This window comes from Chenopodium album, chromosome 5, assembly GCF_948465745.1.
Source record: "Chenopodium album chromosome 5, dcCheAlbu1.1, whole genome shotgun sequence".
Taxonomy (NCBI): domain Eukaryota; kingdom Viridiplantae; phylum Streptophyta; class Magnoliopsida; order Caryophyllales; family Amaranthaceae; genus Chenopodium; species Chenopodium album.
Window position 1 is genome coordinate 1,835,450 of NC_137838.1, and position 27,199 is coordinate 1,862,648.

General features: G+C 35.2%; 3 protein-coding genes and 1 pseudogene across 6 annotated transcripts; 3 read left to right on the forward strand and 1 right to left on the reverse strand.

The window, feature by feature from the left end:
- Positions 1-480: 480 nt before the first annotated feature.
- On the reverse strand, positions 481-11,685 carry LOC145630005 (K(+) efflux antiporter 5-like). Its single transcript, XM_081682249.1, has 20 exons — positions 11,214-11,685; positions 9,525-9,568; positions 8,072-8,139; positions 7,777-7,861; positions 7,603-7,664; positions 7,341-7,416; positions 7,147-7,221; positions 6,439-6,510; positions 6,165-6,248; positions 5,995-6,063; positions 5,814-5,891; positions 5,638-5,726; positions 5,389-5,485; positions 4,097-4,150; positions 3,197-3,292; positions 2,728-2,916; positions 2,567-2,644; positions 1,563-1,607; positions 1,350-1,445; positions 481-1,198 (listed from the first exon to the last, which is right to left on the reverse strand). Exons 1-20 carry the CDS (start codon positions 11,458-11,460, stop codon positions 1,151-1,153), a joined length of 1,752 nt encoding a protein of 583 aa, XP_081538375.1. The 5' UTR covers positions 11,461-11,685; the 3' UTR covers positions 481-1,150.
- Positions 11,686-13,357: 1,672 nt separating this feature from the next.
- On the forward strand, positions 13,358-15,933 carry LOC145631463 (putative protein phosphatase 2C 49). 4 transcript variants are annotated; one of them, XM_081683551.1, is made up of 3 exons: positions 13,358-13,574; positions 14,694-15,100; positions 15,245-15,933. In XM_081683551.1, the coding sequence occupies exons 2-3, from the start codon at positions 14,829-14,831 to the stop codon at positions 15,804-15,806; spliced, it is 834 nt and encodes a 277-aa protein (XP_081539677.1). In that variant the 5' UTR covers positions 13,358-13,574; positions 14,694-14,828; the 3' UTR covers positions 15,807-15,933. The 4 variants fall into 4 exon arrangements, with proteins under 4 accessions (XP_081539677.1, XP_081539676.1, XP_081539678.1 ...); XM_081683550.1 differs by lacking the exon at positions 13,358-13,574 and adding an exon at positions 13,585-13,814; XM_081683552.1 differs by lacking the exon at positions 13,358-13,574 and adding an exon at positions 13,585-13,814 and having other exon boundaries at positions 14,746-15,100.
- Positions 15,934-16,394: 461 nt separating this feature from the next.
- On the forward strand, positions 16,395-17,913 carry LOC145631464 (CDGSH iron-sulfur domain-containing protein NEET-like). The gene is made up of 2 exons (XM_081683553.1): positions 16,395-16,736; positions 17,582-17,913. Exons 1-2 carry the CDS (start codon positions 16,537-16,539, stop codon positions 17,682-17,684), a joined length of 303 nt encoding a protein of 100 aa, XP_081539679.1. The 5' UTR covers positions 16,395-16,536; the 3' UTR covers positions 17,685-17,913.
- A 3,611-nt stretch (positions 17,914-21,524) lies between these two features.
- On the forward strand, positions 21,525-23,771 carry LOC145630006 (xyloglucan galactosyltransferase XLT2 pseudogene; annotated as a pseudogene).
- Positions 23,772-27,199: the final 3,428 nt, after the last annotated feature.

Consider the following 27,199-nt stretch of genomic DNA (forward strand, 5'->3'; position numbering starts at 1 on the left):
ACTGGATTGTTCATTATTTTTAGTTTAATTAGTTTACTTACTATTTGAACCCTATACCTTCCCCATTATTGTTACTTCAAACTTTTGATTCGTTTGGTGTTTCTTTCATTAACATACATTAGAAGATTCCTTTTTCCTTGTGAATACAAACTTTACTTCCCTAATTACCAGCATATTAGTGTCAAGTAGCGATTTAATCTGGTGCATACATGACTAAAGCTTACCATGGAGCTTTGTTATGAAGTCATTGCAGGGTTTATAAGTGATTAGAAATCTCACCATATTAGTAGATTTAATTGATGTACATGATACTTTCACCGGTTAATTTTGTCTTATCTATTTTGAGAGTATATTTATCTAAGCTTTTAATTGTTTCACTCGGGAGGAAAGTCTTCTAAATATTCTTGTGTTCATTTAATTTCTTATCTTAGTTCTTTTACCAACACATCCCAAGTCTAGTGGGAAAATTGTATGGCAATTAGATCACTTAATCACATGTTGCTTAACGGTGGACATATATTCCATATTTCATACACTCAATAGAATTAGAGTGTCCCTTGTATTAACTCTATTTCATACGACATTTTTCACTATAATTATTTATGCATAAAGTCTTCCTATGGATTTCCTTACTTTATAAAAAATAAAATAAAATAAATAAATAAATAAAAAATAAATTGATGCAAGTATTGCTCTCTCTGATAAGTGACAACAAATTGCTCCTGAAAATAAATTCACAGAAAAGAATTTGCATTGTATTCATTTATATTGAAGTTTAAATTAAGGTTACAATGAAAACTAGAATCTTATGGAGGAAACAAAACTTCCAATATACTTTGTACTACAAAAGCTCTACACTTCAAACTTTCCTGGTCTATCCCTAGGTCGTGTACAGTAACTAAGATCAATGATAATGACAATTTTTTTGCACTCGTTGAAGAATCGCCCGAGACCCACAAGCGCAGCGTGAGGAAACATATGTACACAATCCAAAATTTGTGTAACAATATATATACATCCATGTCCCAACTATCAGGTTCTGTCAAAGTTAACATGATGCAGGTTCATCACAAGCTTCACTCTGAATTTTACAGCCAAAGCCACTTCTTTTAGGCCATTAATATGCTTTGACGATGGTACAAATTGAAGGTCACAACATTCTATTGCGTGTATCGATCATTGGAGTTCTCTCCTGCAGCTAAGAGAACAAGGAAGCAAAATGCAAAATGAAATTAGCAATCAATTTAACTTTGGAAGATTCATTTAGTGAAGGGTATGATATAAACAGGTCCTCAGCCCAAATAAAGGTAACTCTCTAGACCTTGACTGGAGAGAGAGAGAGAGAGAACCTCAATTGGTATGCTGCTTTCAGAAGGGAACCAATGCATAAGAACTCCCAAATGTGTCAAAGCCGGCATCAATTTAAACAGGATAGGAGTGGTAACCTTCAGTAAAAACAAGATTTAGCTGCAGAACTAGGTTGTAAAAGCTAGACAAGCTTTTTAGGCACTGTAAATAATCATCAGGAAAAGTAACAGTAAATGTTATCAGAAAAAGCTTACCAAGCTAAGAGCAGTTGTTCCAAGAAGTAAAAGATACATTGTCCCCTATAAAAAAAAAATAAAAAATCTGTAAGTCGCATTAAAAAATAACTATACAGGAGGAAAGTTGCTGCTAGCCACCTTTACTGAAATAAAAGAGAAAAAAACTGGAGTATTCCCAAGTGGAGGATGAAAAGGCACAGCCCCAAAAGAAATGAGTAGAAATAAACAAACTCATTTTGATGCATCCAGCTTTTAGCATTATTATCTCTACCAATGTAGCCTAGCAGAAACTACAAGTAGCACTCTAGGAAATACCACACCAAGCAAAAGAAGCAATGCAGCACTGAACAAATGCTATCAGAGTAATCAGACAAAACATGCACAAAATATACTATTGCTGCAAGGGCTTGGGAAATTCATAATGTATACAACCTTAATCTTCACCATTCAAACTAACAAACAAGTTTGCCACCAAAGAAAAACTTAATGATAAAAAAAGCAGGATCATTCATAAATTAAGAACAAACACAGGATAGAGCTCAATACTAGAAAGACCTTTCACAAATTTGGAATACTTCTAACCGTTCTTGGTGTCAGCATTGTACTAGAGATATCCACCACATTTCAAAAAGGAATATAAGGAAACAAATAGCACCGTGATAGTGTTGCAAAGCCCTTGATTTTGCCAAACAATCAAAGAAAACAGATACAGCGAAAGCGTTTTTTATTTATATAGAAAATAATATTGAAAAATGGAAAATATTTTGCAGAAAACAAGGAGTGCCCCAACCTTAACAAGAATAATTGTCTATCAACCACATTGGCAACATTTTAAATATACTCTAGATAAACACCAAATTTATGCAAGGGATTCTCAGAATAGAGAACAAAAAACAGATTAATCATCCATTACCAGTTTCCAGCCACACATGTCCCCAAAATAGCCAAGCAAGCTGATTTTCAAGATATGAATATACGATGCAAAAAAACAAACATTATGTTTTTTATAAAAAAGAGAATACCTCGATAAGGTGAAGATTTGAAGCACGGCTTAGAAGAACAAAAGCGAATTCTCCAATTTGAGCAAGTGACAATCCAACCTGTTTGTGTCATTTCAACATAAGTCAATTTTGTGCAAGCTCTCTACCTTTATAATAAAAAGAACTTCAGAAGCTATACTTACAAGAAGAGATGTCCTGATACTGTAACCAAAAGCCTTAGTTATCACAGCCGTAACAGATGTCTTAAACACCACAACCAAAATAACTGATGCAACCAATATATCCACATGAAGCCAAAGAAATTGCACACGTATCAGCATTCCAATGCTGGAAAGGAAAAGAGCAGCAAACAGGTTACGAATTGGCTCCACCTGCAATATACGATTTAAGAAACAAATACTGCTCAAAAAGGCTTCATGTACAAATATAGCTCAGAAGCAAACAGTAAGTAACATAAATAGCAAATTAGTTGAGCAGACAATTATTGCAGAAGCTTCTACAATAGTGACTCTGAAATTTTATCTGTTTTCAGAATTGACAACAGCTGAATTGAATACAGGCATTTTTCTTGGTAATGTAGCCCAACATAGGCAAGCTTATAAATGAACTACATCCGAATAAATGAATTCTGGTTCATATACAGAAACATACCTGGTCCAAAGTGTGCTGTGCAAAGTCCGTTGTAGAGATCATGACCCCAGCTACAAATGATCCCAGTTCTAGACTAAGACCAAGCTTATCACTGCACTGGAAAGACCGTAAACAGCATAAATGAGCACAACCGATATTCACTGATTCTATGTTAAAAAAAAAAAAAAAAAAAAAAAAAACCAAACACTGAAACACCGACTTTCAATTACATCCAACTCCAAAGAGTGAAACCTTCATGTTAAAATAGCAACATATTATCCAACAGTAATCTCTCACTTAAAGGATACGCTGATACAGTAAAACAAATTCCCACAAACAATTGTTCTTTACCCCAAACTCACTTAGGATCGATATGACAAAATATGAAATTTTACAGTATGTCACTAGTAGCCACCCACATAAGGACAAATAGTCCAAACAACCACAGGTATATCAAGTAACAGAGTAACTAAATTCGTGACATTGAACTAGTACATAAACTACAAAAAATTCTTCAGAATAACACTTGTCATAATTCTATATGTCATTACAACAGAGAGCTCAACTTTCAAACCAATTGTCCAAATGAATAGCATATTGGTGTTACATTAAAGACTTGAAATAAGATAATAATAAAAAATTTAATAAAATGGACACTATAAGATATCCCAAATTTGGTGATGCAATTGAAACATTAGCACACAAGCCATACACAAAATAAATATTTCAGAATTGACAACATTAAAAGCCAGCATAAATTGGATTCTATTAAAAGCCAGCATTTGTTTATGCATAGATGTACATGCACAAATTATTATTAATATTTAAACTAATTTGTCAGAAGTGGGAATTATTTCAGGCTGGAGCAAAAAAACACAAGAACAGATCTTATGGAAAAATGATTGTGTTGGTAGTACTCACCCAAGCAGACAGCAAGCAGAATGCCACCAAAGCAAGTTGATAAAGTTCATTTGTCTGAAAAAGGGAGAGAAATAAATGCCAATCGACATGTTTAATTGAAAGATGGTAAATTGGATAAATAAATTAGAAAAAAAAAAAAGGCGAAATATAGTAATAAGAAAAAAAAAAGGGGGGGGGGGGGGAGATAATAAGATACAAGTTGATCATGTGTACTATATTTTGACAATTACTGAGCAAAAACCAAATAGAAAAGCATGTGAGTTAAGGACGGTAGACATCAACCACGGTCAAAAACAAATAAGGTTGATAATCATTGTTATAAGCCTATCAAAAGCCTCACATAACTGATATGTTTACACATATACAAACAAGTAAAATCCCAAAGTAAAACTATTCTTAATCGTCAAACTACTAGATACCTACACACGTGCGAAATCCTTGAAATGTTATCAATGTTTCCTTTTGCAGATATATCTACATCTACCACCCAAGATCACACCTCCGTCCTTAGCCACTTTATTCAAAAAGTTAAAACAATTAAAGGGTTTGATTATACGATGCTCATGTTCAGACTTCAGATAAGAATATTTAGGGAAAAGGAAGGGGCGAGTAAATGAGGGATCCGTATTCCCATGTCTGGATATGCACGGGGCTAAAAGAAGGAAAGAAAATGGAATTATAGGGATCCATTTTCATTCCTGTTTATATAAAAAAAACATTTAATTGTTTGGAAATTTTGGAAAAAAAATGAAAATCCTCTTATTATTTTTCCTCGCCCCTCCCCTCCCCTCCCTTTCCCTTACCTCTATTTATTTCTTTCCCCTCCCTTACCCCTACGTTGCAATCCAGATAATTGTTCAATTATTACCACCAAATGAAACTATGAAAGTATGACCAACTAATTAGTAAATGCTGAATTACTGATAAATATTAAAGCATCTGCCATGAGAATCAAACTCTCCAACATCACATAACAATCCTCAACATACTTGTGACTGTTTTGTTGTGAGAGAATTTCGATTAACATTTGGGCTCCTTGGTTCTCCCACAAAAGCCTCTTCAATGAAGAACATTTCAGGACTAATGTTTGAGGAAACCCACACAATATAATGCTTCTTAGCTACCAAATTTAGCCTTATGAATTTATGGTCCCTGTGACCCCATTAACTGCAATTGACCAACAATTTTTTTATTTAATGTGAATTCAATTATTAATCACGGCTAACTCAGGAAACTTACAAGTTTGATGTTTCAATAATTATTTTGACAGTGAACAAAATATGATCACTCACCTGAGATGACAGCTGTATCATCAGCTTTAGGAAACGAGGTATAAATGACCATGTTAATATAGATGCAGTTGCGAGGTAGAGAGACAAGATCAACAACCTGAAATTAGAAGTCACATAAATAGAATGATTAAAAAAAATGTAACCATCAAATGAAGTAAAAGTAGGGACAAAATATTTCGAGTTAGAATCATAGTTTTGGATGTGGAAGTTTGATAACAAAGTAATCTTGCAGACTGCATAAAAACTTACAATCTACCCATTGAGGCAATTCCCATCAGAAGGCCACTGTTACCACCCATAACTGGAAGCAATGCAAACAATAACCCCACAGCACAATCCTGAAATCTCTCAAAGCAGAATAATAAACAGATATGAAACAACTAACTCAAGATCCAACTTCAGCAAGAAATTCAATTTTAAATCACCTGAAAGATAAGTATCCCAATAGCAACTTGGCCATGTAGAGCATTGTTCTGGTTTCTTTCTATCAAAAATTTCACCACCTAGATAAAGATTTACAGTGGAAGATTGTCATGTGATGAATGCAGCCACATTATAAAAACATAATAAACCGTCAGGCTACAGCAAGAGTACACAAGGAAATACCACAGCTGTTGATGACATAGAGAGGAAAGAACCCACAAACACCCCCTCTGACAATTTTCCTCCACATATCTGCAGGGACGGTCATATATTATCACCATAACCACTTCAACATCAAATTTACGAGTAAATATAAGTTCAATAAAGTACAAGTTTGAATCCTGAGACTTTACCATAGCAGTTATGCCACACAAAAACATGAATACGATAATTTGAAGCATCCCACCAAGAGCAGATACAGGCCCTACTGCTCTGAGCTGCACCAAACTACAGTTAATACAGCTTCTACCATAGAGTATGAACACATTTGTGGTTTTAATTTATTTATGTTCATTTGTCAAAATGAACACATAAACTTATTGTAATGAAACTCTCCATCAACAAAGTCAAATTAACAGCAACAGCAAGAACACAGATAAAAAAGTAATCAGGAAAAAGAATTCTTGCCTTGGTCATGGAAAATTCCAATCCTAAAGCAAATAGAAGGAAAACAACACCAAACTGTGCAACAGTTTCAACCTATACAGAAGAAAACATGTAAAACAAATACAGAACGGTTAGATGGCTGAAGAAATAAGTTCCCAAAATGTGGTAAAGCTAAACACATTTAAAAAGAGAAACTATCAGAGGCAAATGGATTAGAAGCTACATGAAAGAAAACATTCCGCTATACAAGTCTCTCTTCTCAAAAGGTCACATTTTACTGTCATACACAAAATATAGGAAAAAAGAAACGTTCTATGTTCACTGTTGTACAATAAACTATATATTTCCTCCCTACATGTTGTCTTTAAAATACTTCCGTGGATTTGATGAAAATGAAGTAAAATATGATATTAAAGCAACTGCAAAAGCTGAGGAAGAGCACGAAAAACTAAATATTCGCAAATCATACGAACAAAAGCTCACGACATATTATAACAGAGCATGGCAAGGAATTTCTAATATTTTCTCCGTTTCTTTTTAGTTGCTACACTTTCCTATTTTGGAAATTTTTAATTAGTTTCTCTCTCCTACCCACATGGGTCCCTCTTATTTTTCTCTCTATCTCTCACCTCTTAAAAAAATGCCTAGGAGACCGTGAAAATACGAGTGTAGAAACTAAAAAAAACGGAGGAAGTATATTTGTAAAGAAACAAGGCAGTTTGACTTCACCTGAACCATTTCACTGATACAATTAAGACCCCCTGGCCCAATCATTGATCCCGCAAGGAGGTAGCCAACAATAACCTGCATTCGGTTATGAAAGCGAAAGGCTTAATACGCATAAATGCAGACAAATAAAATCCATTATCTAGATTCTAGAATCAACATCTCCCCCCACCCAAGCAGGAGGTAAAAAAAAGTACCGGTTGTCCCAAACACGAAAAGATAATCCCTCCAACGGCAGCAGATACAATCAGTATAACCAAATCTGAGATTAACCTGTTACAAATGCAAAGCAAATACAATTTGTAAATCCAGCAAAATTGATATCCAAAATAAAATGCACCACATAAATACCTAGTTATGTTCGCATAATAATGAGTAGCTTCAGTTTATTTGAACTGAAGAACAAAAAATATAAGGACAAATATAGTTGACAGATGTAAAAGACAATTAATCACATACCTAAAATCTACTTGAAGAATTGGATATTTTGATTTCTTGTTAGACATCACAAACACATTATCCTGCAGGAGGACAATGTAATGAGAGTTGTCCAAAAAAAAAGTCCATAATAATCTGAATATATTATTTGCAAATTCAGAACAAGAATGCATCCAAGTTTGGACTTTGGAGCACCTTTTTATCAATCAATGTTGCCATGTCATCAGACTCTTCATTATCCAAAGAGAAAACATCTTGGATCTGAAAGGCCTTTGTTCCACTGCCACGGTAATGTTGGCAACACAGTAAAGAATAAGAATCAAAATACAAAAATAAACAAAGCAAACTACGCTACTTTACCTTTCTCGCAAGAATATATATATATATATATATATAAAAAAAAAAAAAAAAAAAAAAAAAAACACTCTAGATTGAACCAGATCTGACAAATGCAATAACTACTGCATAATGCCTCCAGTTATTTTCTTACTTTGCTTCTCCTGTCTCATTTTTCTTGCCTTTTTCGTGAGAAATTTTAGCAACAGTCTCAAGCTCAGCCTATTGAGAAAGAATAAAATAATTAACATCATGCTTAGCCACAACTTCATATAACTTACAAGTGTATACTAACTATTTCATATGAGAGACATGACAGACATACATTTAGTTATAGAGCAGTAACAAAATGACATTCATAATTAAAAAAAAAATAAATAAATATATAATAAATAAAAACTTTGCCCTATGATGTTAAAATAAAGTAATGAAGACAGATGTAACTATGCAATGGAGTGTATGAAGAAAGGGCATTACCATATCAATACCAATGGGACTATTAAAAGGGAGTGTGAAGAAAGAAATTAGGGGTCATTTGGTTCAACAAAATAGATTGGAATGGATTGGAAATTCCATATCATGTTTAATAAGTTTGGTTATAACTGGAATGGATTTGTATTTAATTAGAATTTGTATCTAGGGTGGTATGGATTTAGAATCTTAGGGGATGAGGTGGGGATGAGATTGTAAGGAGTTGGAATGGAGTTAAATACTAATATATAAGGTTCCATAGCATAAAATGTCCAACCCAAACCTAACATTGGAATGGATTTGAAGCCATTTCAACTCATTTCCCTAGTGGATGATCGGCCCCACCCAAAATGAGAAATGGTGCTTATAAATAGCACATAAGTTCTACGAGGAAATGGGAAGACTTTGTTTAGGGGCAGAGGAAGTAATTGCTTCATAAAAACTAGATACGCTATCAAATTCCATTCAAGTTTACAGAGATCACTACATTGACATTTGACAATAAAATTATGTAGATCATATGGCGCCAAATACATATTAGCAATTAAAAATTTTCAAAACCCTTACTATCTTCCTCTAATCCAGCTATCCACAGGATAACATGTCACCTTGCATATACTTTACAAGATAGACAACATTAAGTTTGAACATCGGACTGTAAATACATATGTTCATCTATCGTTCATTAATGATCTAGAAAAGCTAAAAATTGCATGACGAAACTTATTTATTAATCAGAGAATAACAAGCCCATCTCGCTCTCCCCTGTCTACTACAGTCCTAAATGAAGTCACCTAGATGCCAGATGGCATGCCAAATGCATTATAAACAATCAGCTTACTGTTCATCATCATTGTGATCTTACATAAGACCCTAATAGTCTACCGACTACACTCAGCAGTTCATTAATAGACAAGGGGGAAAAGAACATCATGTGCAGAATACTTAAGATGTTAAAGCAGCCAGACCACATTGTACGATTTTAATTTAGATACTTTCACATTTCATGTAAGCAAATCCGTTCAAGCATAAAGCCTTGTAATAAATACTGAGTATCTAACAAGTTTAAAAATAACTATTATAAACTATTGAAATCAGAACCAAGAATATGGAGGCATTGTGGAATGTGGACCTACTTGCTTGTCAGCTACACTGGTGTTGAAACTACTTCCATCAGAGCCTGAAAAATACATCATAAAAGAATTTAAAATGACATCATCATCATAAAGTGATCAGGAAAACAACATCAACATCAATTAACTGCAGACCTTAAAAGTCATTAAAATTTTAAGTGAACATGGTTCTATAAATTCCTTGAAAAGAGGACCTTGTGGAAACTGAAAACATAATTTGGATGTTGAACAGTACCCACAGAATAACAAATTGATAAGTTCCTAGACACAATCTAGAGATGAAGCAAGAGTAAATATTATTTATTTGACAATAAAAATCACCATATCCAGAGGTATTTGTGGTCTCAAGTGATTTCATGGACAAATTAGAGTAACAAGTTCCCACAATAAACCTATAAAAAAATAAAAATAAGTTTGGGAGGGGTTGGACTTTGGAGATTAAAGACACTTGAAGAGGAGTTTGCACAGATAAATTAGGACCTACATTAAATACGAATATATCAAACCATCATATATGAGGTTTGATATCAGCTAGTATCAGCTTAAATCTTAATTATAAGTCACAAAGCAATCACTTCCCTGAGTAAAAGGTGTTAACTCCAACAAAAACTTTAAAAAGAATTTTCAGAACTGAGCTAAAAAAGCCAACTTTTCAGCTTTGGCTAATACAAATATTAATATTAAAAAATTGAAACAAGAGAAGAAGAATTCCTAAAACAAGGCCACAAGGGTCACAATATGCTGCACGGCTGAACCACCACCAAAAATTGACCCTTCCATGATTTGTCATATTGTCTACACAAATCTTAGCATAAGGCAGGATCGCAATATAAAAAATAAATAAGATATACGGTTTGTTTGGATAGCAAAGTGGAATAGAAAGGGAAGAAACGGAAAAAGAAGGAAAGGGGAGGAATGGAGGGGGGGGGGGGGGGGGAGAAGGTAAGGTTACATTTTCCCTCCAAATCTTTCTAACATTGGAAGGATTTGGTTAATTAAGAGGGAAAGAAAATGAATCCTTTCATTTCCTTTCCTTTCCCTTCCCCTCCTATCCAAAGAAGGGAGGATGAATACATTCATTTCTATTCTTTTCCTTTCCTTCCAATTTTCTCAATCCAAACAATGTGATAAAATCACCCCGTAATTGAGTAAAAGTCACCCTAAGATTCAATTTATATGTAAAAGTCTCTCCATCAGCCCATCCATTGTTCAAATTCATCCTCACTCAGCTAGATAAACATAACAATGTGATTATGAACATACATCGTCAAAGTTCGTCAAAAAGCAACACATCCAAACACAATCACAGGAACGGACCAAGGAATTCGCCACACTAGCCATATCAGCCAAATGCATCCGAATAAGCTCCCAATTAAATATACTCACTCTTAGTGTTCATTCTTGCACCGTGAAGTAGTAATCATGCTTAAATCAAATCATATTCCTAAAGTCAAAATTACCTCAGACATTACATACCAATGCAATCAAATGCAACACTAATTCAACTACAACTAAACTACTTCAACTCAAATTATAACACAATATCAGAGTAACAACCCAAACAAACACCAATTTTCTCAACTTTCATCAATGCTAACACTATAATTCAACATTCAATTAAATTATAACCTGAAATCCACAAAAACCCTAAAAACAAACCAAAAAAACCAAAAAAACCAAAAATCATCAAACCTTCAGGCTGATCATTCTCAGAAAACTCCTTCTCCAACACATGATCGATCATCTTGGCGATAGTACCCTCACCATCAGGCGGCGTAGAATTGAAGATATTATTGCCATAAAATCTCTCCCGCATTTCTTGGTCAGATCTCGCGCAATTACAGAAATTGACGCCGATTTCAGCAACCATTAAAATCGAAACAATACAAACCCAAAATCTGCTGAATCTCCAACTGAAAAAGGGTTCCACATTCGCCATTTTCGGAAGCAAGAAAGATGAAGGAGGGTTGAATTTTCTCTCTCCTGGAATCCGGCGGAAGAAGAAGGGAGGTTGGAATGAAAAGGGAGAAGAAAGAAGGAAGTTTGAGTTCGTTAAAAAAATGGAATTGGGAATTTCAAATAAAATTTAATTGGGATTTATGATGTTAGCGGGATCACCATTGGTTGCTTCAAATGGCAACGATGTGTGCCTTTTTCTTTTTTCCCTTTTTTCCCTCTTGTGTGTTTTGACTTTTTTAGGTGCAAATCTAACTCTATTTCTTACATGGTTGTTAAAGCTACTCGGGTAATAATATTCTCCCATTTGGGTAAATAACTCTTTTAAATACGATAAGGGAACAGTGTTATCTCTAATGATGACACATGCTGGTGCTGAGTTGTTTTTTAGTGAACCGTCAAACTTGAGTTTAAAAGAGTTTGAGGGGGTGCTTCTCAAATAACCTAATGACGCGGAATGGAATGGTTTGGGATTTCTACATAGGTTAACGCGAGCTTAAAAATGTATCTGTGAGAGTGCGACATTGTCACTCGTTGAACGCAAATTGCGCTTTGTGGAAAGTTCAAGGGATATGTAATGTTTTACTTCGAAAAATATAATAGAATTTTGTTCATTCCATATGCTCCATAATAAAAAGATAAACTTTGTAAGAGTTGAGTTGTTGTTTTTGAGGTTGTTTAGGGTGGGTAGCAAGTCTCCATGATATGAGAAGTTACTACCTTTAAGGGCGTGTTCACTTCATCTTATTTTCAATTTAGTTTAGTTTTTTATTTTCTTATTTTATAAAATATACAGTTCAGGTCAATTTAGCTCAATTCAGTAAATGAGAACAGGCCCTAATTTAGTATAACTATTATTTTTATTACATATACTATATAATCATGACATTTTTTTTTAATAAAAACTTCTCGATCAACTGTACATTCTATAATTATTTTATTGTGTAATTTTACATAAAATATACTGATATTTACCCTTTATAAGCAGTGATCATGTGTAGAAGGACAATCTCATTCAATAGCTATCTGCCTCTATTAAATAATAATCGTTCAAGTTTCTATAACAACTATAGGAGATGAAGAAAAAAAAGGCAAAGCAAATGAGAACACAGGTTCAATTCAACATTATTCTCTCTCTACGTTTTTTGGTTTTAATTTACTTCGGGCCTGTTCTAATACTTTTATTTTCAGTTTAGTCCAGTTCAGCTCTCAATTTCTCTCTTATAAAATATTCATTTCAGTTCAGTTCGGTTCAGCTCCTAATTTCCTTCTCTTATAAAACATTTATTTCAGTTCAGTTCAACTCCTAATTTCTTTTTCTTACAAAATATTTATTTCAGTTCAGCTCAGCTCAGCTCAGCTCAATTCAGCTCAGTTCAGTTCAATTCAGAGTTTAGTCTATGAAAACAGGCCCTTCTTTAATGATTTTTTTCCTCGTATTTATGTCATAATTTATTACTTTCTATGTTTCTGCTAAGTTGCTACGCTTTTCTATTTTGGAAATTTCTAATTAGTTACAACACTTCCATTTTTGACATTCTTTTCTCTCTATGTTTCTCCTACCCACATGAGTCCAATTTATTTTTCTCTCTATCTCTCTCCTTTTAAAAAACTGTTTAGTAAACCGTAAAAATAAAAGTGTATCAACTAAAAAAAGATTGTGATTGCAACGTTACATTACATCAACTTTTTGTTTGTTCACGCTATAAATTATATAGGTATGTTTTGTCAATTGTTTTTAATACTACTAAATATTTATTGTTTAGAGTAATTTTTAAATAGACCGTGAGTCCTAACTCCTAAAGTAGTAGAGTACTTGTATAGTTGTATGCTTGTATCTCTTAAAAACGAAGTTATCTATGCAACATGGGCTCTCTCAACCCAGCCCATAATAAAACAAATATTTGGAAACCCAAAGTTTAATACTTCCATAGCAGCAACTCAACCTGAGACATTTGCAATGGCGGCAAAGCAGAGGAAACCACGAAACCCAGAATTGAATCACAAGTGTGGTATTTGGGCTATCAAAGCTAAAAACGGCGGCGTTTTGATGATGTCATTGATTAATAAACGTAACCCTAAGCCTACTAAACTCAGGTTTGTTATCTCTCGATTGTACAGTAGTTCTTTTTATCAAGGAATTTGGTTGTGATGTTGAATTGGGTTTTTTTTTTTCAGAGCTAATATTATGATATTCTCTTGATTTTCTAAAACTTTTCTACCAACAACTTGTGTGAGTTTGTTGTCTATAATTGGAATTTCATTGAAAATATTAAGAATATGGTTGCAGAAACTGAAGTCGTTAACTCTAATATTGCCGTCTCTTGCTTACAAGCTGTAAGTTTTTATTTTTTTACAATTATTTTTGGCCTTTTTGCTCCATGTCTTTATTTGTTGTTGATAATTATGTGATATTGTTCATTTAATTTTACATATCATCGTTAGATTGTTTGATTGATGTTAATTTCCAGAGATTGAGAGTTGCAAAACGAGAATTGAGCTTGAAAGTTTAGGTGATGGAATTATTAATAAGATTGGCAGAACTGTTGTGTGTGAAACTCAAAATTCATGGGATTAAAACTTGAGCGTTTAAATTTTGATAGTTTATTGCATTCATAACCCCTTAAAGTTATTGAATAGACTAAGGGCCTATTCTCTTAGGTTAAAATTCAGTTCAGCTCAGCTCCTAATTTCCTTCTCTTATAAAATATTCAATTCAGTTCAGTCAATCAGAACAGGCCCTAATTATACATTATACTGCTTTAATCGATCGAGTAAATAAATTTGTACCCATCTCTGAGATTGGTTTATCATAACCCTAATTGAAATAATCTATATATATGGACTATCATACATGATAATTTGAATTGTCAATAGCAAATTTAGAATGTGTTAGTCTGTTTTTCAATGCTTGTAGAACTAGCTTAATTTTATTTCCTTCATCAAATCAATGAAGCATTTTAATTTTTTTAATTTTATTATTATTATTATTATTATTATTAGTTTTTAATTAAACTGCTTATCTTTTGATTCTGTTCTCATCAGAATTCTGAGTGCGTGATATCTTAATTAGATTGCCCACAATGTAGGGATTTGACTTGGAACATATGATCTGATATGTGTAGTTGCCTAGTTGGAGTTAGGAGTTGCTCTGAAATTGTTTATAATTTATTTATTCTAATTAATTTTAATAAGAAGAATCCTATCTTGTTTCAGGATAAAAAGACCCCATCTGATGTACTGCAGTTTGTACCAAATATTTGCTCAGGTAGCTCTGCTGATATCGGGCCACGTAAGCGTAGGGAGGATGAACATATAAGGATTGATGATCTTTCTCTGTACTTGGACTCAATGTTTAGTTGTCCCAAGCCAAGTGCTTTTTATGGGGTTTTTGATGGTCATGGAGGTCCTGAAGCAGCAGCTTATGTCAGGAAAAATGTGAAAAGGTTCTTTTTTGAAGATGTGAAATTTCCCGAATACTCTGAATTGAACGACTTGTATCTTCAAGAAGTGGAGAATTGCCTCCGCAATGCCTTTCTTCTTGCAGATCTAGCCATTTTTGAAGATAGCAGCATCAGTTCTCGTACAGGAACAACTGCTCTTACAGCTTTGATTTTGGGAAGGTATTCTTTCTTTTAATTACAGTACATATGTCTCCTTGTTTTCGTGTTGTATTAGGTGCTGCTCGGTTTAGTTTAGTTTAGTTGAGTTTAAACTTTCAATGAAGCTGTATTTGATCATTCATCGTTGTCCTGGTTCTCTTTCAGGTTCTTGCTGGTTGCAAACGCTGGTGATTGTCGTGCTGTCCTATGTCGAAAAGGAGAAGCAATAGATATGTCGCATGACCACAAGCCTACATACCCATCAGAAAAGAGACGAGTTGAAGAGCTAGGTGGCTATGTAGATGAAGAGTATCTAAACGGTGTTATAGCAGTGACAAGGGCACTAGGGGACTGGGAAATGAAGCTTCCTAAGGGCTCAGCCGCACCCCTCATTGCCGAACCTGAACTAAGACAGACTATCTTGACTGAAGATGACGAGTTTCTTGTAATGGGGTGTGACGGAATCTGGGATGTCATATCAAGTCAACGAGCCATAGACCTTGTGCGATATGGATTAAGGAAGCACAATGACCCACAACTATGTGCTGAGGAGCTACTCAGAGAGGCTTTGAGGCTCGAGACTTTTGATAATCTGACTGTCATAGTTATTTGTTTCTCTTCTTGTGATAATCAGAATAATAGTCGCTCAATGTTCAGGAGTCCGGGGTCTAAACGTAGCCTCAAAGTGGAGTCCTTGTCAAAGCTGAAGAGCTTCATAACTCATTGATAAGTAGAGTGTTGCTAACATATTTGTTGAAAAACATGCTTGCATTTTTGTTAGGGGTACACATTAGAGTACTAGAGTGTTAATTTTTCCGAAATTCTTGCTCAATTGATTGTTTTTTTTTTCCTCAGTCTGTTTGACCGAAGTTAATTTTGGTAGTTTGGCCCAAGATTATGTCTTTTGGTGTTTAGAGAGCCACAAGTGTGATTGATGAGAATCGATCCCAAAATCTCTTGAAATAGGGAAGGGAGTTCTAACCACTTGAAATATCCCTCACTCTCGTACTTAATATAGTACTTTTTTCTAATACGTAATTCAAAATATATCGGGATTGAATCAATCAAAGCACGAACCTTGTCTATCTGAACAAATATTTTTGGTCCACTGCCTCCAGAGCTCGAACCGTATTCTAGTGTATCATGAGGTCCTCATGTTAAGATGCGTTGATGTCCTTAATGATTAAGACCCCTCATTTCTTAATCCTTATCTAAGGACACAAGAAAAGGGGTAGCAAAATCTTTAATTTGCCAAAAAGAATGACGTGGCGATGATTGATCCACTGATAACTCATATACATGATCAACAACAAAGAGTGTGCTCTCCACACGTTCAAAATAAATACACTTCTTCCTTTTCACTCATATAATAATTTATATCTTTCTTAACTATTTTGGCATCCTTTCTAAACAAAACAAACATTTTTTAATTCCTTTCAATAATTTTACCAAAGAAAATGGCTTCTTCTCTTAACATATTTAGCAATGTTGTTAATGGGTTTGGGTGCACGAAACCATCAGTTGGTTCACAACAGAGAAGAAGGATGGTTGTGGTAAAGGCAGAAACAATTAACCCAGAAATCAGGAAAACTGAAGAGAAAGTTGTTGATTCTGTTGTTGTTACTGAGCTCTCCAAGAATATCACCCCCTATTGCAGGTTCTTATGCTAATTATTACTCTATTTCATTATAATTTCATACACTATATTCTTGACTATTTGTAGAAGATTTTTTCCCAATAAATGTGCTTCGGTTGTACATAAAATATTAAAATATTGTCTTGGCTTTATCTAGCTTAATTTTAAAATTCTTATAACCTTTGTTGTTATAATTAAGTGTCTTTGGAAATTATCCATACAAAAGTAAAGAATTGTTAAATAGTTATTGGTTTATGGTATTTAAAATTGATGTTCAAAATTGCCAAATAATATTGTATGTGTTATTTGAACATGAGAAATTGTATCCTTATTTGTTTAATAATAAGCCAATGACAATATAATAAGGATATAGATCTATTGGGCATTTCTAACTATTCTAAGGATACCGTGTGGTTACATGACTTACATCTATATATAATAGATACTTATATTGTATCTAACATCGTTCTCACTTTATATTATCAGTCACTTAAATATCAACGTAATTCCCTTCTTAAGTACTCAACATAGGGGTGACAATTGAGTTGTTAGGCTTGGATTAGTTTTAGCTATGATCATTCAATTACGGGTGTGAATCTTATCAAATATACTATCTCCGTTACAGGTTATGTGCAACGATTTGACATAAAGCAGAGAAGAAAAATGTCTAATAGTTGCACATAACTTATAACGGAGGTAGTAACTGAAATGGGTTGTTTTCTTGGGCCAATTTTTGACAACTTTAGTTAGTAACAAGATAACCTCTATTACGTGAGCCCATGTGAGCATAACATTTGAAGCGGCCCAATAATAACAATATGATTTTGGACTTCTTTGAGCCCACTAACACATAGCTTACGTTGCAGGTGTTGGAGATCAGGGACATTTCCTTTGTGTGATGGGAGTCATATGAAGCACAACAAAGCTACTGGTGACAATGTTGGACCTTTGTTGTTAAAGAAGCAGTAATTCTGGTTCATATCGATCTAAGCTACTTTCATTCATTTTTTTAGGTTGCTTTTCTTCTTGTTTGGATTTTGATTATTGTCACCTAGCAACTTATGCCTAGAGTTGTTTCCTCTTCGAGTGGTTGAGATTAAATAAGCAACCATATTTTGACAGTGCATGCTAATGAGTTGTGAATCCTGTGATAAACTGTTTTGCGACAATGTTATTAGTTATTACCTGTTGTTGCTTCCTTCGTTCCAAAATTATACTCCGCCCGTAAGTCATATCTCATTCACATGATCTAATATAAGTAATAACATTCGGATGTAATTAGATTAAATTGAAGGAAGGTAATAAACTCATGACGGCCAAGCCACTATTGTATACTTCGTATAATAGATGATTAGATATCCATTGTCGTGTTCACCCTAATCGATAATTCGATATGATATGATGGTTCATGACTTGGTGTATAGATTCTCTCCAAATTAAGCTTGTTAATTTGCTATTATATTGTCGGTGGTGCCGAGCACCGTGCGATGTGCGTGAATTGTCTAAGTTATAAACGGTAGGTATGTAGTTGTGTTGAATTTAGCTGTTGATTTGCAGCCAAAACACAAGATTAAGCGAATAGAACAGAGTCTCAAAATTATTTTTGCAAGTTAATTGACATGCGCAAGTTTGTTTCGTGACCACCTACAACGGCATGTGCACTATAATTTACCAAGATTATATTCTTTGACTCCAATTCCACCGACTAATATTAATTCATTCACAGCCTAAGATCATTGAATTGGTTGTTTTAGTCATTCAAAATTTAACAGAGTCGTTACAAAGATCTTTGGTAAATTTATTGTTGTAGATAGTTAGATAATCCATACTATTTATATGCATCTATATTTTATTTTTAAAAAACTATGTGCTTAGATAAATTGACTTCTTTTGCATAATTACATCACTTTAATTATCAAGCTAGTACGATTGCTGACCATAACTATGAACATTAATATTACAACAACAAAAAAAAACCTTTATATGAAGTATCAAGAGATTGTACAATAAAACTGATCCAATAATCTACGAGTACAATTTACTTGATAACTTTTTTTTTTATTTATTGTTTTTTCACTTTTTTTGTAACTCATAAAAAGTGTAAGTTAATCATTGTGAATCTTTTTTTTGGGTTTAGATTTAGTAAAATAGTAAACTTTGTACCAAGTATATGACTATTTATCAAAAAAATCAGGATTAAATTAACTTTTTTTTAAAAAAAAAAATAAATAAATAAATCTCCTCGTAGTACTATACTACGATGAAATGTAAACTAAAATCTTCAAAAGATGTACGTGGAAGTCCCAAATAACAAGTGTCATTTGTAGGTCAAATTATAATGGAATCTTATTTGAATGCTAGCTATCCACCAATTCAAGAAAGGAGATTAGAATAGATCAATTAATGTTCGTAGCTTAGTTTGCTCTCTCAATCATGTAGAATTATATAATATTTAAAATCAAATAAAGCACATACTTTTAATTAGAAGCCGCAGAGGTGTTCTAATTTGCAGAGGTATGAACATTGAACAACCTAAGACGTGTTAATTGTGATTTTTTCAACTTTGATCAGCAGGCCAACTTGTACTAGTCATTATTTTCATGTGATTTTATTGTCATATATCACATTAAAGATATAGTAATGCAGACTATATACTAATTATTTATTAAAAAGTAACCAAATGATTATAGATAATTAGATATTGCCTTTCAAATACATGTTACAAGTTATGGACAAACTTAAATTGCGAAAGATACACTATACTTCATTACCGCTTATAATACGAAAAAATTACTTCAATTTTATACATGAAAAGTAATTGCAAATTTAAATAGGTGTAAACGTGTAATAATAATAATCAACTATATTATGATAATATGATCAATAATAATACTCCATACTGGAAGGCTATGATGTATTTGCTAGCGAAAGGTTTCCAACCCAAAAACGATCATGGATCGAATTATTCGAATATGACAATTGGTGTATCAACATTGGTATGTACAACTATACAAGACACTCTATGCACTACATACAAAATTAAAATTGGGAATTCATGACAAAATCACGCGTCGTTCGGTGTAATTAATGTTAATTTTATTCTAATATTTGCTCTTTAATTCTATTATCTAACGCCTCGAGGGCGCTCATTAGTTTTTGCCTTATCATTATTATCAATTTAGCTTAGCAATATTGTTGTTCCTAACACGTCATACTCGATCATATGCTTGTACTCATAAATAGTGAAAATAATGGAGTAATTAATGACGAATATTTAGCGACAAAAACAGCATCTTAATTTTGTGATTATATAGTATTAAATGCATTAACTTCAACTTTGAGAAGCTACCGCAAAATTGAAGACACTAATCACGTTAGATTGACCGTACATTTGAGAAGCACTAAGTCATAATTACAAGGGAACCGACCATATTTCTTGGCGCTCAAATCTCAAACATTATGCCTAACTCTAAAGTTTAAGGGTTGTGATTTGTGAAGCTAAATACGTACGTTTTGTTCTCCACCTAATAGTTTGATGACGAGTTGGTTATGTGCTTATGTCACCATTGGAGTATTGCAAAAAAAGAAGCCTAGGTCATCTCTCATAAATGACAATTTTCTTAGCTCAATTGTGTGAGATCGAATTTCTATCAAGTTCCTCAAATTAAGTGTGAGGTGTCTAATAAGGGTTTGTTATCTCAGCTTATATTCACTTCAGTTCTCAATTTCTTTCTCTCATAAAATATTCAGTTCACTTCAATTTAGTTTAACTCCAATTAGTTTAATTCAGCTCAATTCAGCAAATCAGAACAGGCCCTAAGTGAGCATGAGAGCATTAATGTGCATCCTATCATTATTATTGTTAACTTGTTACACTAATAAGAAAAATGGCGATAAACTCAATTTATTTATTAAAAGAAAAAAAATGTATTAGAAACTAGAATTTGGATTCATGGAATGTAAAGCTAAGTAGAAAATATCTTGCATTATTTGTTAAACAATTAACATAAATAATACAAGATTATATCCTATCACATGGAGTCATGGACCAACATATATACATAGTATTTTGACATTTACGTTTTTCACGTACTAAACTCGCTTATATTACATTAAAAGGTAAAGTTAAATCGATTATTGAAAGTGAGTTCAATAAAAACCACTTGCCTAGAGTAAAATCCATTTTTACCAACATAAATCATGTTCGATGTTTCGATGATGAGAAAATATAAAGCTAGTTAAAAGATATCGAAACCTCTTGAGCATCACCACTAAGTTTATCCTCTCCGCTATATAATTAATTGGATACGAGTTGATTTAACTTGGGTTGGGTTTGAACAAGAAAGTTTCAAGTTGCTTTTAAACCTCTCTACTAATCAATTGTATACGAGTTGATCTAACTTAATTAAGTTGAACTTTTTTGGTTTAGTAAATAATTGGATAAAAGTTGATTCAACTTGAGTTGGATTTGAATTGAAAAGTTTTGAGTTGTTCATATAATTTTAATTTTCCAGGTCAGTAAATCTCGTTTCAAATCGATGATCTCTAATTAGGTCGTGGTAAGTCGACTTATTTAGCGACTGACACTCATATACAACAAGGAATATATACTACTGATTTCTGCGTACTCCATTATTTGAGCTGATGATTGTTATATTCTCATAGCACGTTACTGTACACCTTTTGTTTCTACTACACAATCTATTTTCACGTTTAATCACACCCTTTTGTACAGAAACACCAAAACTGACTGAAAAAATCTGGAAGCAGCAGCAGTTTCATTTAGCCCACTCAATCAACTCCCACGTGGCAATATCCCAACCCTCGTATTTCACCTGTCGGTAGCAGATTATTTCCCGGTACCACCCATTAAACACGCGTCCATTCCAACATTTTTAAAACCATTTAAATATTAATTAATTAAATAAAAATATAAAATTAATAATTCTTCCTCTTCTTTCCATAAACCCTCACTTGTCCTCACTTGTCACTCCACCAAAATTTCCGCATTTCTCTCTCCTTTATCCCCTCCACTCCACAACATTCAAACCCACTTTTCCGACCAACTTTCCGGCGAGAACTCACCGGTAAACAACCATTAACAATCGGAATTTCCACCATTTCTCATGCTTCCTGTAACAGACACTTCATTGTCGTCTACTCAAGACCGGCCAACAAAAAGACCCAAAACCCCTCCTAAACAAATACCACCATTTTCATCTTCTCCAGAATTTTCCAAACCTTCTTACTTCACTTTCTCTCTCCTCTACCACCACCCTCGATCATGCCTCCTCATCTTCGTCCTCCTCCTTCAACTCCTCCTCCTCTCATACTCCGGCCACCGTCCTCCTCCCCTCTCCGCCGCCTCTTCCACCACTCTCTCCGTCGCCATTTCCAATTCCTCAACCTTAAACCCTAACCCTAATCCTAATCCCGAACATTGCGAATTAGGGAAATTCTTCGTGTACGATGATCTTCCACCCAAGTTCAACTCCGAAATCTACCAAAACTGCGACAAACTAAGCCCATGGGGGTCCCGGTGCGCCGCCCTCTCAAACGACGGATTCGGGAGAAAAGCGACGGGAATCAACAGAATCATGCCGGAAAATCTCGCCGACGCTTGGTATTTCACTGATCAATTTTCCTCCGAAATATTATTTCATAACAGATTACTCTCACATAAATGTCGTACATTAGACCCAGAATCTGCTGCTGCATACTACATCCCATTTTACGCCGGACTAGCCGTCGGTAAATATCTATGGTCAGATTACAGTCCAAAAGATAGAGATCAACATTGCGAAATGATGCTCAAATGGGTTCAAGAAGAACACCCCTATTTCAACCGATCCAACGGCTGGGATCATTTTCTTGTAATGGGTCGAATTACATGGGATTTCCGCCGTTCAAATGATCAAGATTGGGGTTCAAAGTGTATTTACTTACCATCAATGAGGAATATCACACGGTTGTTGATTGAGAAAAATCCTTGGGATTATTTTGATGTTGGTGTACCTTACCCTACTGGATTCCACCCTAGTAACCCCTCCGACGTCGTTTTATGGCAGGAGTTTGTCCGGTCACGTGAGCGGCATTCGTTGTTCTGTTTCGCGGGTGCTACTCGTGGTATGATCGCGAATGATTTCCGTGGGGTGTTGTTGAATCAGTGTAGAAACTCGGTCGGGTCGTGTCGTGTCGTGGATTGTGGCGGGAACCGGTGTTCTAATGGTACGTCGGAGATTCTAGAAACATTTCTTGATTCGGAGTTTTGTTTACAACCTAGAGGTGATAGTTTCACTCGTCGGTCTATATTTGATTGTATGTTAGCCGGTTCGATACCGGTTTTCTTTTGGAGGCGATCGGCTTATTATCAATACGAGTGGTTTTTACCGGGTGAACCGGGGAGTTACTCGGTTTTTATTCACCGTAATGAGGTTAAAAATGGGACTTTGGTTAAAAGTGTGCTAGAAAAGTATAGTAAAGAGGATATTAAAAGGATGAGGGATAAGGTGGTGGAATTTATTCCTAAGTTTATCTATGCTAAATCCAATGAAGGGTTGGGGAGTATAAAAGATGCTGTCGATGTTGCCGTTGATGGGGTTTTAAAAAGAATGAAGGAACAACAAGAGTATGGTTTTAAATGGTAATTAGTTTAGAGTAATGAGGTATTATTTTTCATTGTGTATATAACAATTGCTATTGTTACACGTACTAGGGAAGAATTGTCCACTTTATTAAGTGTGATGGTCGCATAGTATGGAGTATGGACTAGACAATCTTTTTATCCAAATTGAGGCTGTTTAAAATTTAGGTTCGGTGTATTGTAATACTCGTATATATTATACTGAGTAATTATTATACGTAGTATATTCTTTTGGGTGCTTATTAATAAATGGTTGCGAACTTTGTTATGGGCAAGGTGGTGTTGAGTGTGATTATGTATGTCCAATGTAATAATGGAGGGTAATTTGGGTAGCTAATATTTTAGCACGTCACACCATAAATTGGACCCGCTTTTAAATGAATGAAAACGACGAGGAAGTGTTGTGGAATCGTTATGTTTGATGAGGCAGGGCCATGCATGTTTGGTGTTTTTTCATGTAATGATGTGCTCTGGATATTTGATTTTTAAACATTTTTAAGATAGAATTAATCGTAAGTACGGAGTAACACTTCGAAAGAAACTATACAACTGTAAAATGCAATGTGGAGTAACAATAATCCTTATTATCATCATATTTACTATTGGCAGGGAGTGGCAATTGTGTAGTGTGTGAGATGGATTGATAGCTACTCAATTTTGGTGACTGGGGTTGGTGGCGCCCATGGGCCATGGCGGCTTTGGGAGTGTGTAAAAGACTAAAAGGGCATCTTCGTATTTTGACTGTGTAGTTGTTGATGATTTAAAGTAATTGCAGACCTGTTTTAACAATAACTAATAAGTCTACTAGAATCTTAAATTGGAAACTAAAATGAAAAGGAGCAAAAGGAATAATAGAATTAGTACATTAGTCCTCCAAGAATCTACCATCTTTTGGAACATATTTGCTTGAATTGAACTCCATAATTATATAGGGAAACAAGGGGGAAACTATATATGACATCCTCAATGTCACAAACTCAAGAGAACCAACAATTCAATACAATAAGCCCAAATGATCACAACATCTAATCACCAACCAATTCAATGCGGTAATAAGAAGATTATATTTTAAATAGTACACATGAATTATACGTGAAAAATCCCTTCAATATGAATTGAAAAGTAAAACTCACAAATTGTTTGAAGATTTTACCTTACTTCACTTACTGATAATTGAAGATAAAATAAATCTAATTCAATCTACAAAAGGTTTACTATCTCACCATTAATAAACACATGAACAATTGAGAGATAAAAGTGTTAGATTTCGGGAAAACTCCTCAATCTGGAGTGTGTACCATTGATCAAATATATAGAGTTTACAACGCTAGGCCTAATCACGTTAGGAATCCTAGATACGATAAACATACAAAATATACAAATAATATATCCTAATCTGTGACAAATATTATCCTAAGTATAATATCTATCACACCCCCGCAGTCGTAGCGGGAGGAGGTCGTACGCTAAGACTGGACCTAAATTCCAGAAATAAATCTCGTGGTAGGCCTTTAGTGAAAATGTCCGCAAACTGATATCTAGTAGGAACATGGAAAACCCGTACTTCCCCCAAAGCAACCTTTTCTCGAACAAAATGAATATCCATCTCCACATGTTTGGTGCGTTGGTGTTGTACCGGGTTGCCAGAAAGGTAGATAGCACTGACATTATCACAATAAACTATAGTAGCCTGCCGCAGAGGACAATGTAACTCAAGTAATAAATTACGAAGCCAACACGCCTCAGAGACAACATTCGCGACGCCTCGATATTCTGCTTCTGCACTCGATTTAGACGAAGTATGTTGATGCTTAGATGACCAAGACACGAGGTTGTCCCCAAGGAAACAACAATAGCCCGAAGTAGAACGCCGGGTATCGGGACAACCTCCCCAGTCAGCGTCAGTGTAAGTAATCAATCGATGAGAAACAGTAGGATATAAGTGTAAGCCGTGATCAATGGTACCCTGAACATAACGCAGAATGCATTTCAATGCCTCATAATGAGGTTCCCGGGGATCATGCATGAATAGACACACCTGTTGTACCGCATAAGAAATATCTGGCCTGGTAAAAGTAAGATACTGAAGAGCACCTGCTAAACTGCGATACAAAGTAGGATCCCGAAAAGGTGGTCCTGCATCTGCACTAAGTTTGGACTTAGTGTCAACTGGAGTAGCTGCAGGCTTACAAGAGGCCATACCTGCACGCTCTAAAATCTCTTGTGCATACTTTTCCTGTGAAAGTAGCATATAAGAGGGTTTGCGGGTCACCGCAATCCCCAAAAAATAACTCAAAGGACCCAAGTCAGACATAGGAAACTCAGTTTGCAACTGAGAAATAAATCCTGTACGCAACCTGTCAGATGAGATAGCTAAAATAATATCATCAACATATAAGAGCAAATATGCCATATCATCACCCTGTCGGAAAGTAAAAAGAGAGTTGTCACTCTTGGAATGACAAAACCCAATTTGACTAGAAAATTTGCAAAGCGTTGGTACCAAGCTCTGGGAGCTTGTTTCAAACCATAGAGAGCCCTGCGAAGCCGAAAAACATGAGTAGGAGCCCTCCGATCAACAAAGCCCGGAGGTTGATGCATATAAACAGTTTCCTGCAAATCACCATGTAAAAAGGCATTTTTGACATCTAGTTGATGTATCGACCACTTTTTAGCCAAAGCTAAACTGAGAACAGTACGAATAGTGGCCGGTTTAACTACCGGACTGAACGTCTCATCACAATCCACACCAACTTCCTGCGACCTGCCATCACATACAAGACGAGCTTTGTGCCTTTCAAGGTCACCATTAGACTTGTATTTATGCTTAAAAAGCCACATACAATTAACAACATTCACCCCCGAAGGCCTAGGCACCAATTCCCATGTCCCTGTCTTAATTAAAGCACTATACTCATCATTCATCGCCGCATTCCAATTTTGGTCATTTAATGCTTGTTTATATGATTTTGGAAGTGGTGATTTTATGTGAGGTGGACCCGAGTTTTTAACGGTTAGGTTACAATACTTAGGATTGGGCTTAAAAATACCCCTTTGACTACGGGTGACACGGGGGGAGGGAGGTGGTGGCCGAGTGGGCTGAAGAGGTGGCACGCCACGCATGGGTGGCGGAGTGTAATGTGGAGTGGCTGGGATGTGAGGCTGGGCCAGGAGAGGAGTACACGGGCTCCCCGCAATTGGGCTGCCGCGTGTGTGGTGTGGGGAGGATTAGGGAGAATTAGGTTCTGGGTGGGCCGCTGGTGTTCCAGCGTTCGCTGGCCCAGTCCAGTTATGGGGGGGAGTTTCTGCCTGGGCCGAGGGAAAACCAGCGCACGCTGGCCCACGTTGCTGGTCCGTCTGGGATGGCAGATTTGGGCCAGGTGTGCGTGTGGTTTGAGATGGGCTTGGGGTTGGATTATGTAGGTGATTTCGTAGGTAGTAGTGGGTGAGCAATGGAGATTGTTCATCAAATCCTAGAAAATCATAATCCGAAAGTTTATATTGAGCCAAATTCTTATATGGAAAAGATGACTCATCAAACACCACATGCCGAGAAAGAATGATTTTATTTGTGGTAAGGTCAAGACACTTATAGCCACGGTGATTGGAAGGGTAGCCTAGGAAGACACATGGAGTGGATTTTGGAGCAAGCTTGTTAGGAGCGGTTGAGGCTAAATTTGGGAAACAAAGACAACCAAAGACTCTTAAATGATCATAAGATGGGTTTCTGCGAAAGAGAGCTTGAGCCGGGGTCAAGTTGTTTAAGGACTTGGTTGGCAAAATATTTAAAAGATAGGTAGCGGTCTCTAAAGCATGAACCCAAAAGATCGGAGGAAGAGAG

Coding starts and splice junctions, on each gene's coding strand:
- LOC145630005 (XM_081682249.1), bottom strand. CDS start 11,460: ATGGCGAATGTGGAACCCTTTTTCAGTTGGAGATTCAGCAGATTTTGG. Junction 7,665..7,776: donor CAACATTGATTGATAAAAAG/GTGCTCCAAAGT, acceptor GTCCTCCTGCAG/GATAATGTGTTTGTGATGTC. Junction 5,892..5,994: donor CTATGTCATCAACAGCTGTG/GTATTTCCTTGT, acceptor ATCTTTATCTAG/GTGGTGAAATTTTTGATAGA.
- LOC145631463 (XM_081683549.1), top strand. CDS start 14,595: ATGTGTAGTTGCCTAGTTGGAGTTAGGAGTTGCTCTGAAATTGTTTAT. Junction 15,101..15,244: donor ACAGCTTTGATTTTGGGAAG/GTATTCTTTCTT, acceptor GTTCTCTTTCAG/GTTCTTGCTGGTTGCAAACG.
- LOC145631464 (XM_081683553.1), top strand. CDS start 16,537: ATGGCTTCTTCTCTTAACATATTTAGCAATGTTGTTAATGGGTTTGGG. Junction 16,737..17,581: donor AATATCACCCCCTATTGCAG/GTTCTTATGCTA, acceptor CTTACGTTGCAG/GTGTTGGAGATCAGGGACAT.